Source organism: Schistocerca gregaria, chromosome 3, assembly GCF_023897955.1.
Source record: "Schistocerca gregaria isolate iqSchGreg1 chromosome 3, iqSchGreg1.2, whole genome shotgun sequence".
NCBI classification, from domain to species: Eukaryota; Metazoa; Arthropoda; class Insecta; order Orthoptera; family Acrididae; genus Schistocerca; species Schistocerca gregaria.
In genome coordinates this window covers 416,260,894-416,276,513 of record NC_064922.1, presented here as the reverse complement: position 1 = coordinate 416,276,513, position 15,620 = coordinate 416,260,894, and the positions used below count along the sequence as shown (strand labels likewise).

Below are 15,620 nucleotides of genomic sequence, written 5' to 3'. Positions count from 1 at the left end.
AGACTCTGTGTAGAATGGTTGCAAGTGCCCTATCACAAAACTAGAGTTGCTTGAGCTGATAGCTATCAGCTGGGGCTTCTGTGAATGCTCCCATCTGCCGAGCAAAACAGGTCAAAATAAATCAAGTATGTAGTATGGGACCTGAGACTTGATAAGTACATTGATAACACATTGTTCGTTACTGTTCTTGCACATGTGGTGAAATAATTTGCTTCTTCTTGACTGCTTGCACGAGAGAAATAATGATGTTGACACATTCTATCATTACTGCTCATTCTGTTCTGGACCTACCAGTAGATTTGTGCAGTTGCATGTACCTGCAAACACTTGTGAATGTTTTGTTATGTTTATCTGCATTGTGTATATTACTGTTACTGCATCAGTGAACACAGGTACAATTCTGAATGTATAAGCAGGTGCACTGTGGTAGGAGCCATGCAGGTGCCTCCCCATTGTTTCATCTCAAGAGCCATCTAGTTCAGTGGAGCACAGCTCACTCAGAGATAAGTATTTTTATAGAGATCTGTGAGATCCTCACCATCCAGGTAGTGTAGTACCAGAAACTTCTCATTCTAACATCATTTTACCTGTAACTACAGTTGATGAAATATTGCTGAAGTTCACAGTGGTAGTGAAGACTACATTCAAGCTGAAGAACACTGTATTCATCAAGTCCAAACGTAGTATTTGTTATTTGAACTTTCTAAGGTGCCCATCATTTAGCGTCACCCAGCACTCTACAGATGTAGCCCTTACATGAATCTTTCTCTCTGCCCCATGCATTAACAGTCTCTTTTCCAAGTGTGTTTCTATAAAATGAAATTCTTTCAATATCATCACATTGCTGGATATGCTGTGGCCATTTGAAATGAATGAATGAGTCATGGCATGATTGTGATATTTTGTATACAACAATGTACCATCCTTCTGCCTCTACTGGCGTGAACAGATAACAAAAATGTAACCATGATTTTTAATCCCGATTTTATCAGTTAACTTTTTCCATACTATTCCACAATCTTACTCTGCATTTATCTCCGAATTTCCAATACACTTGCCTCAAATAACCAGAATTTCACTGAATTATACTATCACAGGAGAGTAATACTGCAAGCTGGCAATTAGCAGAAAAAAGATAAAACAAAAAAGTACAACAGACTATGCAAATTTTCAATAATCGTGTAAAGCAATATTACTTAAAGTAATGAAGATTTCTCTTTTCCAGTACTTCCATGCATTAATGTCACAGATACATATCCTCCAAGCAGCCATTATTTATATTTTTCATCTCCTTCAGCCTGGCATGCTCATACAAACACCTCAAGACCCTTTATCTGTCATTTTTACAGATTCTCATTTTATTTTTGATGGCTTGGTTGTGTAGTGGACTAGAAGTTTAATGTCCTCGGTGAATGAATGAATGCATAAAATTTCTGTGGTAGTAGCTAATTGTCATTCTTTGAATCAGTGGCTAACATTTTAACCTTCAGGGCAGAAAAACTCATTTTCCACGTGCATCCTCACCCTTGGGACTTTGGAGAAGATCATAACAAAACTTACCCAGTTTTGGAACAAATTATTGCCTATATCTTTCTGAGAATGCAGACTATAAAATAAACAAACTACGATATAACAAACAAATATGATAAAACAACAATAACAGCTCTAAACTACTGCAAGATATGCTTTTGCTGAATAAAGTGTGTGTGCCATTAAGAATGCCTTCAGCTTAGGTAAAAAGAACCTCCAGAATTAAGCATGTTTTCAAATTCTGTTGGAACCTTGTTGAAAATGAAATATGTCAAACCTTGTGAACTTTTCTGCATATGTGTCAAGGAAGTGCTGAACATGACAAGACTAAAACATGCTACAAGAAAAGGAACTCTAGAAGCAACTCACTGTGAGGAGGCAGTTAAACTGACTGTAATTACTTTCGCTAAAATCAAACATCAGTAAAGAGAATCACATGTAGTAATCACATTGCAAGAATAGTAAACTTGATTTGATCCTAGAACAAATAGTATACTATTGTGGTGAAGAAAAGTTAACTCTTGCAGCTTGCGCCACTTTTGAGTCAAGCTTCCTATTGGAAGCACCATAAATCAGGTTGAAAGAGCTTGTAAATGAAAAGGGGAAGAAGTGAGTAACGGCTGGCGGAATTCTGGATAAATTAAATACTGTGGTGGATATTTGGAAGCTAATGTTGGAAATGCACACTTGATGCTCAATCATAAAATAGATTTAGTCCCTCATCAGTACTCATTGCAGCAGAGCACAGTTTCTTTTGTTTATGACAGCTCTTTAATACTCAGTAACACTTACTTTTCAAATAGCTCAAATGTAAGATTATGCCATATGATTTCAGAACATTTAGTATGATTGTCCTTCTTTTGTGTTCTCAGTTGATTTTCATTTCATTTATTTATTTAACCCAATCTGACTTGGGCCATGGTTTCACACATATAGTACATTGTTCTACATGATAGTTGCCTAAGAAATTAAAATCTTAATATTACAAATAGTATTAAAATGATGTGTGTCTACAGTGCCAATTTGAGTAAATAGTATTGACTATGTAGTAACAAAATTAATACTGGCACGACTTGTACTGCTGCTGCCACTAACACTGGTAACAGAAATAATAATGACAATAATAATTGTGGCAGATATAAAAGGAATTTACAGGTGTACAAAATAGAAGTTGCTGGTATTGCAAGTTCTGGGAAAATGAAATTTAAGAAGGCTGCACCGGCTAAGGATACTGGGAAATGAGGAAGATCTGCTTGGAAAGAAGAATGTACCAGGGTAACAAAGGTGCACAGTGACAATGGTAATCATTACTGCTGCATTAGTAAATCTGTCATTAACTGTCCTCTGAAGCTGGAGATATTATTCACTTCTCTAACAAAATGAGTGAGGTTATTCGAGTTGGGTTTGTGGTATTGAGGACGACTTCAAGAAAGTGGCTGAATTATGGAGTGGGACAGAAACGATTTTGCTCTGACGGGATCGGTACTCCTGCCATATTGTTCAGACAAGAGCGTGAAGATTGAGGAGAGATATGAGGGACAGTGTATATTGACAGAAAAGCAGCAAAGCCAAATGTAATGAAATCTCTGCACTTGTCTGCATGCAGCCAGAAGAGCTGTGTATATAATGGGGAAATACGATCAAAGAGTCCAATATCACAAATATAATTAATACACGCATTCATAGCCAGTTCCAGGCACCGTGAGCTTTTCTGAGAGAGGTCATGCATGATGACATTGCTGTAATCAGTAACTGGAAGCATAAGTGTTTTTACAAGTTTCTTTTTCAGGTCAAAAGGGAAGAGCTTTCAACATTTTTCTAGGGCACGGAGATTAGCTCATGCCATCTTGCAATTGCAGTTACACACTCAGTCGAATTTACACTTTCATCTATTATTACTCCCAGACAATTTGCTAAAGGGGACAAGTTGATATTTGTCCCATTTATGGTTACAACATGGTGGGGACTCCTGATATTTCGGGCTAATGAGCCTACAATGACCATCCAGAACTACTTGGATTTTGAATGGATTGAGCTTTAACCCCATATCCTGCACCCCCTTTTGATAATTCACAGAGGTCAGTACTGAGATTCTTGATAGCTGTCTTCAGGTTCACTGGTTTTGCACATACATTGATACAACCATAGGTCACCAGCTTACACACGGTATTTACAGTAGGACAAAACTGATGACATATTACGGCACACAATGAAAAGAGTATAGAATCTAATACCGAGCCCTGGGGGACACCTAGTATTACCTGCCTCTATTGTGACTTTATGGCACCAGGCATGACACACTGCTGGTGAGACATCAGGTATGAGAAAAACCATTGCATGCCACGAGGCAAGAAATTTAGGCTACTAAGTCTGGCAAGTAAAATGTGCAAGTCAACAATGTCAAAGGCTTTGCTGAAGTCTAAGAAGCACATTATAGTAGCCTCTTGTGCATCCATGGTAAGATTCAGGTCATCTGTTGCTTTTATTAAGGCAGAAATTGTGCTGCAGTATTTACGGAAACCTGACTGGTATTTGTCTAGCACATTGTTTGTGGTTATGCAGTTTGTTAACTAGTCATGGACTAAATGTTCTACACCCTGAATGGTGCAGGAAGAATGCAAAGAGGTTGGTAATCAGAGGGTGCTTGGCAAAGTTCTTTTTTTGTGGTGACTTAATTAGTGCCTGTTTCGAGGCCTCAGGAAGAACACTTGTGGTGTAGGAGTGGTTGAAAATATCTGTTATACTGGCGGGAGGTGCTGATATGATATGCATGACTTTTTTTTTCTTTTTTCTAGGCATTGCAAGCAACTTGCTTTAGATAGAATTTTTCGTAGCCACAGCTGTTTATCTCTATGAAGTAATCAATGAGTCTCTTTTATTTGTGGTCCAATTGTCACTGTAGGTTATGTGAAATACTGATTCACTTCTTCAACAGTGGGGTAAGCTACAGCTTTTACTTTGCCTATACCAAGACCACACAGGTTTTTCCATAGGATGGCTGTCTATTTCTGTTGGGGTTAATAAATGGGCATGCCTGAGGATAGCACATGTCATTTTACTGATTTATCACTGTATGAAAAGTTCTTCCTTTCTCCATCACTCACTACAATCATCGTTCTAGCATTTTTATTTTGTGACTGCCAACTGAAGTTCAATACTTAAAGCAATTCATGACACACAGTTACACGAGGATTTAATGTATTACGGTCAATTTCAGCCACTGGCCATAATCTTCGTATCTGCATAAATACATATTTACTTTATTTATTTATTTTCAATTTCAGTGTCTGTGATGGTGGTCAATGATAGAAACCAAATATAGAAAATTGAATGCTCATGCATCCTGTGTCTCTCATAATTTTTTGAAACCTTGGTTCAATAACGAGTGAAAATTGTGGTAAACTCTTGAGAATATGTTTAATTCACTTTACAGAGGCTCTTCAATACAGCTTTAAACATGGTATAACCTACAATTCCTGATGATTCATGTTATATTTATTTGTAATGTAGCAGCAATAACACCAAGGCTAACTGGTGCATTCAGTATCAAGAGGCTACCATTTTCAAATACAACTGGAATTCTGTAACACACCAAGTATACAATCTGACACCCTGTACAATAAAGTCAACACGTACATAATGAATACCCCATCAGACCTGAATATTGATGGTACTCTGTTAAAAAAGACTTAATCCAACATAATTTATATGGAGGGCAAGATCTTGGCAGAAAACACAGGAAGGTTTGCAGCTTATCAGCATCTGGTGTGAAGATTAGCTAGTAACACCTAATATAACCAATTTTAATTTAACACACAGAGACAAAAAGATTAAAAAAAAATTATTATACCATACACAGTACACGCATGTATTTATTACCAGTCATGTCTAATGTGGAAGCATTACTGCCTTGTGTCATGTGATGGAACAACCACATACATCTTATTGGCAAAGCAGATATGATAAGTGAGGCACTGAGTTGTCGTTAGGCACATAAACAAGACAGAATGTTTTTAGCATTTAGATGAATTATTTTTCAGATCTACGCAGTACACACATACACCTACATATTTATATTGCCTCAAATGACTATGACATACTGGGTAGAGTTGTACTGTTGGGAACAATGTAGTCAGGCAGGATGGTGTAGCCATGCAGTTATATGTGGTATCTGTACTCTAGCTCTGGAACAGGATTCGCCTGAAAATTGGTAATATTCTTACATTTGTTTATGTGCCTATCAACAATTCAGAGTGTCAATTATTTAATGAATCATTGCCTTTACTCCTTTCATTAGATATCAGGCTAATATCCATAACAAAAATTCTAACAAAACTTAGCTCATACACTTGTGAGCAGCACTATGTCAGAGATCTTCACCAGGGAGGGTTAACAGAATCTAGTGAGAAGGTATGAAGAGAACCAGTGCAATAGATGATAAGTTTACTTGTCCACAGAGACAATCAGTACATTCTATAAGAAAAGACAAACAGACATCATTCAACACAAAAAGAATTCCTCCTGAAATTCATAGAATTTGCCTTTCATAAGGAGCCAAGAAATAACCTGTTATTTTTCACAAACACATGAGGGTGATGTAAAAGCATACTGCTAGCCATTCACACTATGCACTATTAAAGTGAAAACAAGGGGGTATTGGCAACCATGTATGTTGCATCATGCACTGGACAATGACTTTCACATGAAAAAATACCAGTGATTGCTGGAACAATTTCAACAAATTGTTTAAATACATGTAGATGTGCCAGTGCCCTGGTTAAGGTACAAGCAATTTTCAGCTCAAAAAGTAATTTTCTTAGCAATTGCTGTTACTTTTAAGAAAACCTAGTATGCTGAAAGCCTGGATGTGCTACGAAGTACACAGCAGTATAAAGCATTTGTGTTCTTAGGCTTTCCCGGCAAATTAACTGTTTGTGTTTTCAAACCATGATATTTCGACAGCGTCCCTTGCAGTCATCTTCAGGTGATACCTGCAGACTGAGCGTCTCCGCTGAATCTCCTCGCCTACATACTCTGATTGCTCCCCACCCCTTCCCCCCGCATCATCCACACGCGGCGCTGCATGGAATGGTGGTGGGGAGGGGCGGGCTGCTGGCTGCGAACTGTGGACCATCAGATGTCCTGTGGCCTTCGTCGGGAGCGGAAGTCCCTTTTGGTCGGCACTGTGCTTTTAGTTGGCTGAGAGCTGGGTCCCAGGCATTGCTGTGGTTGCACCCGGCGTCTCTTTTGACCAGCCCATCAGCTACACGTATTTCAATCGCCTCCTTCAAGACGAGGCCTGCCGTAAAACTTCCGTATTTGCATACTCCATAGTATATCCAGTATCCATGTAACATTCCGCAACCACAGATTTTGTAGGCTGCTTCAGTTCTGTGTGCCTGGCATCTTTCTTCAATTGTCCGTACAGTTTGCCCAATGTATGCCTTACTGCATTTACACAGAATACGGTAAACACCCGGTTTGTGGAACAACAGGTCATCTTTTACTGTACCTAGCATGGCACGCGTCTTCGGAGGTGGACGGAAGCCACATCTGATGTTACACAAATTCTGCCGATTTTGTTGGGTACTCTGCCGGTGCAAGGCACATATGCCGTTGTCTTCTCGTCCTCTTCATTCTCTCTCTGCTGGGCTTGTGCATTCTGCCTGAAAGCATGTCAAATTTGACTCTCGTTATATACGTTCTTCTTGAAAACACCCTTGAGGTCATTAGGTTCTCCTTGTAGACTTTCTTCATTCGATATATCGCGGGCCCTGTGTACCAGTGTTTGCAGTACACCATCACGCTGTGAAGGATGATGGCAGCTGGTAGCGTGGAGATGCAGATCAGTGTGGGTTTCCTTCCTGTATACACTGTGTCCCAAGGCGCTATCTGGTTTGCACTTGACTAGGAAATCCAGAAACGGGAGTTCACCATTCCATTCCACCTCCATAGTGAATTTGATTTTAGGATGCAGAGAATTCAGGCGTTGGAGAAACTCTTCAAGTTTTTCTCTTCCATGTGGCCACATCACAAATTTGTCATCAACATGTATGTAAAAGTACATAGGCTTCAGTGCTGCAGTTTCCAGTGCCTTCTCTTCAAAGTCCTCCATAAACAAGTTTGATACCACTGGTGACGGGGGACACCCCATGACAACACCATCCATTTGTTCATAATAGTTTCTATCAAAGAGAAAGAATGTTGATGTGAGGACACATTCGAAAAGATTAGTCACTGTCAGGTTGAATTTCTCCCTAATTAACTTAACAGCTCTCTCGCCTTCCTGATGCGGGGTCGTGACCACAGCATTATACTGACATTCGCAAGGATTACCCACCACATAAACACCATGGCTGCTGACCGGATCACAAGAAGAGCTAGTCTGGCGCCTGTAAGGGAAAGGATCCGGTACACCTGTGGGCAGCTAGACATAACATCTAAGGAATTACTCGCACTCCACTTAGAGATGGCTTGTTTGCTCTCGCCCGATTGTTGGTAGTGAGTCAACACTGTCTCTTGGGCTCATGCGGACCTGTCTCAACACAGTGCCACGTCTAAACAAGTCTCCAAGTTCCAACGTCTGGCACCCAGAGAACAACAGGCATAAGAAGTGCAACGACGAACCATAATCAACTTCACCGGGAAGGAATTGACGGCACAGCAAAATCAGTTCCGGAAAAGGGACTAAATTTCACGCCAACACAGACTACTATACAAATCGCAGACTTCATCAGTGGTGTAGAACAAGTAATTTCCACCCTTCCCAGCAAAAAAGCAGAAGAGATATGTCGGGAAACATGCCGTATGATTACCAAAGCCGCTCTGACGAGGCCTAACATCGCGAAAGCAGAAAAAGATGCCATTCAAGAACTACGGAATTATCCTAAAATAGTTATTTTACCCGCGGATAAAGGAAATGTTGCCATGGGGTGTCCCATCACAAGTGGTAGCAAACTTGTTTAAGGAGAACTTAGAAGAGAAGGCATGGAAACTCCAGCACTGAAGCCTATGTGCTTTTACAGATATGTCGATGACACATTTGTGATATGGCCACATGGAAGAGAAAAACTTGAAGAGTTTCTCCAACATCTGAATTCTCTGCATCCTAACATCAAATTCACCATGGAGGTGGAAGAGAATGGTGAACTCCCGTTTCTGGACATCCTAGTCAAGTGCAAAGCAGATGTCACCTTAGGATACAGTGTATACAGGAAAGAAACCCCACTGATCTGTATCTCCACGCTACCAGCTGCCATCATCCTCCACAGCGTGATGGTGTACAACAAACACTGGTACACAGGGCCCGCGATATATCGAATGAGGAAAGCCTACAAGGAGATCCTAATGACCTTAAGGATGTTTTCAAGAAGAACGAATATAATGAGAGTCAAATTTGACATGCTTTCAGGCAGAATGCACAAGCCCAGCAGAGAGAGAATGAAGAGGACAAGAAGACAACGGTGTATGTGCCTTCCACTGACGAAGTATCCAACAAAATCGGCAGAATTCTGGCTTGGTGTAACATCAAATGCGTCTTCCGCCCACCTCCAAAAACGCATGCCCTGCTAGGGACAGTAAAAGATGATTTTTTGCTCCACAAACCAGGTGTTTACCGTATTCCGTGTAAATGCAGTAAGGCATACATCGGGCAAACTGTACAGACAATCAAAGAAAGATGCCAGGAACATAGAAGGCACACCTAACTGAAGCAGCCTACAAAATCTGTGGTGGCGAAACATTACATGGATACTGGAGATACTATGGAGTACGCGAAAACAGAAGTTTTACGGCAGGCCTCGTCTTTTTGGGACTGTGTTCTGAAGGAGGCGATTGAAATATGTGTAGCTGATGAGCTGATCAACAGAGATGCTGGGTTCAACCTCAGCAAAGCCTGGGACCCAGCACCCAAAGGGACTTCCACTCCCGACGAAGGCCACAGGACATCTGATGGTCCACAGTTCGCAACCAGCAGCCCGCCCCTCCCCACCATCACTCCATGCAGCGCCGCGTGTAGCATGACGCGGGGAAGGGGTGGGGAGCGATCAGAGTATAAAGGGGAGGAGACTCAGCGGAGACGCTCAGTCTGCAGGTATCACCTGAAGATGATGGCAAGGAACACTGTCGAAATATCGCGGTTTGAAAACGACTGCACCCTGTTGGAGACCCGAGAACAGTACAAACAATATAAAGCATTTTAAACAATATACAGATTCAGCATTTGGTGAGACTAAAAAAAAGAAGACACCAATCACACAAAATAATAACAGAGTATCTCAGATCAACAGAGGGAGACCAAAGGTGCATGGACCATTTCAGTTAACCTGTATTTCGCAGGTGTTTACTATTCTTTTTAATCCTTTCCTTCTCTGAGCTTATATTGCCAAGGAAGGATTTTTCTTTTCTGGGTGTATCTTCCCTCTCTTTCATCATCAGTGAAACTAAGAGCACATATTTTCTTTCATTTTACCTGGCTTACCCAAGATTATATTGAAAAGCATATAGTGGAAAACACATTTGGTTTGGTCCACCTACTCAAGGAAGAAAAAATTGAGTATAGAATTCAACGTTACTTATCCTAAAACAATATGTTGTAATGAACAACCAAACAATAATATCTACATCAAAGGGAACAAAACTTAATACCAGAAATTCTCTCAGATAAGCTCTTTAGCATGAAATACTATGCACTTTGACTTTACTTAACATTCAGTTTATTACACATATAATATTGAACAGTAATTCTTACAGTATATCAGATCATAATTCATCTCAGATATTGTCTTTCCAAGAACACTACAAATTTACAGAGATTCATATCATCTTTAGATGCAGTTTATCATTTAAAATGATATAATTACAAGCCCTTGTTAAGTACATCACAGGTTGAAATTTTATTACAACATGTAAAAAGAATGTTCAAATGCTACAATATATACACACACATCCAGTCTTATCAGGTAAAGCATACGTTTTCTCTGATGAGATGTAACACAGTTGAAATAACACTATAATCTAGTACAGGCAGCAGCTACATCACGAAATAGTCAAAATCATAACACGCATTATATACAACCAAACAGTCCTCACATATCAATTCTGTTTGGAAAAAATCTTTGGTAGGATTTTCTAATAACTAGGACATTTTCTTCAATTTTATGTACAAATGACTTATTTGTGTAAACACGAATGAAAGAGATATCAGAAGGTGACATTTCATATTAACATAGTTCTATTACTACATCTAGCAATTAAGTAGTAGTTCACCTTCTGGATATAACAACATAAAGGTCTCAGTAATATGTCAAAGTGTCCATATGTGATAAAATGTATGACATATCAGTTATTTAAAGCGTGCAACAATGGTACTATAAAACTAAAAAGTAACTGCTAAAAACAATTACACCCAGAAAACAGTCAAAATTACTTTTAAGAAAAATGCATTTCTGTCATATGTTTCACAAAGTACCATATCAGGCAAGAACAAGATCTTTGTGGGAACAGCAGAGATGTCATGAAGCTTCTCTGTATTTTTCTTGTTGGATAATAAGCTTATTTTTCTTTCTTGTAACTTTGGTTGTTGGGGATGGTGAAGGGCCCTGAAGCTGTTTAAGGTTCTTTTGTGGAATAGCTGCAGCAGGGCTCTCAAGCTGACCTGCTGCATGAGGTTTCCCAGAAACCTGTAACAGAGCTTCTAACTGACAGATCCTCCTCTTCAGCATTTTGTTCTCTTGTCTACACTGACTGATTTCCATGTTCTTTTCACGTATGGCATTGCCCTCAGGGCCAGAGCTTCCACTCGACTCCTCCGCACAATGTCGTAACATCAGATGTAGTTTCTCCTGATAATCCTTTTCCAGTAAAACTATGTGGCGCTCTGCTTCCAAATGTGACTGGTACAACGAATTTGTAAGTTCATGAATTTTCCATTTCAAAGAATCATTCTGTGCATCTACTTCTGCTAACTGAATTTCCATTTTCTTTCCACTCTCTTTTAAATCAATAACTTTTAGAAAATATTTGTGAAGCAAAGAACGCATTTCTACAGTGGAAAGCTTCATTAGATGTGAAATAAGTAGCTCTTCATCTTTCTCTCTGGGAACCTGAGAATAATCTAAATCATGAGATTTTCGTCCACATATCATTTCATTCTTGTATTCAATTGTTGCATCAATGGCCTCAATGGCTTCATCGTGTTCTAATAACTTTCGTTCTTCTAAAGCAGAAAGTTTATTTTCCTTTTTCAATTTATCATAATGACATCTCTGTTCGACAAGACAATCTCTTGTTTTTCGAAGATTTCTTATTTCAATGCGTAGAGCTTCTTTCTCATCTCCATTTTGTTTTTGAATGCCATCAGAATTCTCTTTTGACATTTGTTCCATAAGAGAGGGTTTTGAACTGACATCTGACAAATATCTTACTTTGTTTTTCTCTACACAAAGTTTCTCTTTGAATAATGCTTCCCGTTTTTCCAGTAATGTCTGATGTTCAATTAGCTGTTCTTTAAACTTCTGTGAAGATTCCTGCATATTAGCTAACCTCTTCTCTTCCTCAAAGATCCACTGCAGTCTAATATCATCCCTATCCTTCTGTTCTTCCATTTTATTCAGCTTAGATAACTGTAATTTATACTTCTGCTCTAATTCTTTTATCTTTGTTTGATCTTGAAGTAACTCCTTTTCTAAAACTTCTTTTTGCTTTTCCTCTTTTTTCAGCTGTTTTTCTAATCTTTCCATTTGCCTTTTTGACAGCAATAGGCTATTCTCCAGCTCCAAAATTTTTTTTGCACTTTCACTAGCTATCTGTTTCATCATCTCAATGTCCATGAGGCGTTTCTTGTACTGTACAGCTACTGACTTATGTTTTTCAATTTCTTTCTTATGTTTCAAAAACTCATCAGAGAAGCCATTCTTAGAGACCAAAATTAATGCATTCTCTGATTGTGCTAATTGTGATCGTGTTTTATAGTATCCTTCTTCAAGTTTCTTTCTTTTTTTCTGAAACCGATGCTTTGCAGAAGATCTCATATCACTATTTTTAATCATATCTGCAATAAACTGTTCTTTGATCTCTATTGTTTTGTGAAGCTCTTCTATTCTTTTATGTGCCTCTTCCAAATCAATAAGAACTTTTCTCATTTGTGATTGCTTCATTTCATTTCCTGCTGCAAGAATTCTCAACTCTTCATATGGAGCAGCTGTATCTTCGCAGGCAACTACTGCTGCTGCCATATCACTGCAGGAAACAGATTTACACCTGTCATAAATATTATCTTCTTCCCAGTCACATTCTTCCTTAACAGGATTCAAATTAAAATCTACATGCTCACAATCATCACTTAATGTCTGTTCTACATTTATATCAAGCACAGCAGTTCTTGGAAAAATGCTCATACGCCGCTTCTGAAGCAGGTTATGGTTTGTGTCCTCAATGCAATTTATCCTATTTTCACAGTATTTATCTGATTCGCCATTGTACCATTGATTTACATGACAGTTGTCACCTGTCTTAATAAACATGTAGTTAAGTTTTTTAACCCTTTCATCTGTTTCATTTTTAAATTTATCCATGAAATAAGTGAGCCTGTCTACAAATTCTGGGTGCTGAGAATCAGAATCACTTTCTGTATCTGGATCAAAATTTCCATTCTGGTAATGTATATTATTTGTTTCCGCTTCCAAAGACCTGTCTGTCTGTTCATCAAATTCAGTTAACTCATCTATACGCTCCAACACTCTTGCACCACAATCTCTACCACTAACTGAACCATCATTTATAACACATTCTTCACACTCTTGTTTGAGACACAACCATTGTTCTATTTGGTTTTTATCTTCCACTGCCAAAGACGTGTTACTGATAAGTCTACTAAAAAGGTGCTCTGCATTTATTACTAATTTTAACCACTGTGATGCTGCAAATTCCAGTCCAAAAGTATCCCAATCATGTTGTTCAGAAATAACCCCATCATCGGATTCATCAGAAGACGCCCTGTCAATTCCATTACAAAAGGAGACACTGTTTTCAACCATTGCACTCATTTCTATAGTTTAGATCTTTTTCTTATTCTTAACTAGACTCTGTAAGACATTAGTGAAATTTCTTAACACACACACCAACTAGTGTAATACAAAATCATCAAATTTGAACACAGTTAAAATTCGTCGGGGGAGTGTCTAATTTACTATGTTCGATGTTATAAAACTTTGTGCAATCACACGCCTTCCATAAACGTTCTTGTCTACAATGTTTTGAGATGCACACTACAATGCATCAGTCACAACATTCACAAATACGAATACCTTGCTGAAGTAACAGCATATTCATTTCAGATTTTCCTTTCACAATCGTCAAACGCACAATTTACGGTGATACTATTACAACAAGCAAACTAACTAGTGCACAAATACATACCTAGAAAGCCCAGAGACGGACTGGGATTTGTACGAATGGCAACTGTTTATATCACCAGCTTCACAGTCAACATACACATCACTCTCATCGATTTCCACATCTGCTTCAGACTTCACAGAAGATAGTTGCGAATGATTTTCTGTCAATGTAGCAATTTTCGGAGTGTCATACGACGGCGGATGGACTCTTTTTTCCTTCGCACTTCTGGATGGACCTTCATTCTGTAAAACAATATTAATCCAATTATCTAAGGCGCTAGTCGTCGAATTCTCCTTTCGTGCAACCAATGTAAGTGGAAATAGACTTTAAATGTCTCACAGCAAATTAAAGCATTACCCTCTCTTCATCATCAACTAACTGTCTCTTCGTCTCAGATTGAACTGGTAAGGAAACAGAACTATTTCTAGCAAACTGACTTAAATTTCCGCCAACAGACATCTCTCTTCAACAACACCACCACATCTTGGGCAGTGTAATGTAAACACCACATACATAAACGTTTCAAAGATATAAAAACAAGTCATAGACTTCGACCATAAATATCTATGGTCGAAGGTCATAGATCAGATGAGATATCCACTCTATGGAGTATCCAAGGTGTTCAAGCGTAACCCTTTATCGATAGAGTTTAAATGTCTATGGAGGGGAACGAGCAGAACGAGAATTCAGTCCGCAACATCTACTGCAGCTTAAGTAGCGGGACTTGAGGACGGCGCATTTTAGCCCGTATAGCGCTTAGAGTATTTTGAGTTTTACTACTACGCTGCTATAGACAAACCACCAACGGAAGTACCGGAAACTTCGTCTACACGTTTTGCAGACATCTTAACAATTTGGCATAAAGAACTAAAGTTGGCGTGAAGGTGTTAAGAGCAACGGTATCAAGCTTTTTCTCCGTGGTATCCACTTTATTTACGCTTTTTTCAGTAACGGAATAAGAAGTGACAGGCAACAATATTTTTTAAGTTTTCTGTAGAACTTATTCATATTGTCGAATCTCTATTCTAATTAATAAAGTTACAATGACACTGTAGATAGTGCCGAAGGGTCATGAAAAAAAGAAGAATTTGAAGCTATGAAACTCTTACAGTAAATGGGATAAACAATTTGCGCCACCTGCTTGTCATTTATTATTTTCAGTTTAGCTTTATTTACTCTTCTGCTTTTCATAGACAAATAAAATATCAATAACATTTGTTCGTCATCTCACCAGAAATGCAAAACCAGACACCAGCACAAAAAATAAAAAATACAGTGTCAATTCTCGACGTTTAGGGCAAGTAAAAGGAGTGACAGCGAACAATATTTTGTTTGGTTTTTATTGCACTGATTCATATTCTCGAAGGGGTACATGGAAGGAGCCTCCGCGAAGATCGTGCAAGAGTCATTATTGAGAAAGAGAGGATGAGTTTTAGCACGATCGGGAGTACCCTGGGCGTTAGGAAAAATCCTAGCGGCGAATCCTTCCACCACCAGGGCCAAAAAGGACAAAGGTTTTTATCAAAGCCAGCCCTTAGAATAATATCCATTAATATAGAAGGTATCTCATCTGACATAGAAAAATGTTATTATCTAACATCTGCAAACAAACAGCCTGTGATTTTCTGTTAATTCAAGAGACCCATAGAGGCCTAGAATACCGAAGACCAAAACTAAATGGAATGAAACTTTTC

At 38.8% G+C, this 15,620-nt stretch overlaps 2 protein-coding genes across 4 annotated transcripts in view; both read right to left on the bottom strand.

The window, feature by feature from the left end:
• The window catches only part of LOC126354454 (DNA mismatch repair protein Msh3-like), a 307,127-nt gene extending 292,669 nt beyond the window's left edge, over positions 1-14,458 (bottom strand). For all 3 annotated transcript variants that reach the window (XM_050004148.1, XM_050004149.1, XM_050004150.1), the window contains exons 1-2: positions 14,284-14,458; positions 13,948-14,168 (exon numbers count right to left, since the gene is read on the bottom strand). In XM_050004148.1, coding sequence (XP_049860105.1) covers positions 13,948-14,168; positions 14,284-14,385 — 323 coding nt within the window. In that variant the 5' untranslated portion in view covers positions 14,386-14,458. The remainder of the gene's footprint in view (positions 1-13,947; positions 14,169-14,283) is intronic.
• Positions 10,222-13,954, bottom strand: LOC126354455 (kinesin-like protein costa). Its single transcript, XM_050004151.1, has one exon. The coding sequence runs from the start codon at positions 13,572-13,574 to the stop codon at positions 11,043-11,045; it is 2,532 nt and encodes an 843-aa protein (XP_049860108.1). The 5' UTR covers positions 13,575-13,954; the 3' UTR covers positions 10,222-11,042.
• Positions 14,459-15,620: the final 1,162 nt, after the last annotated feature.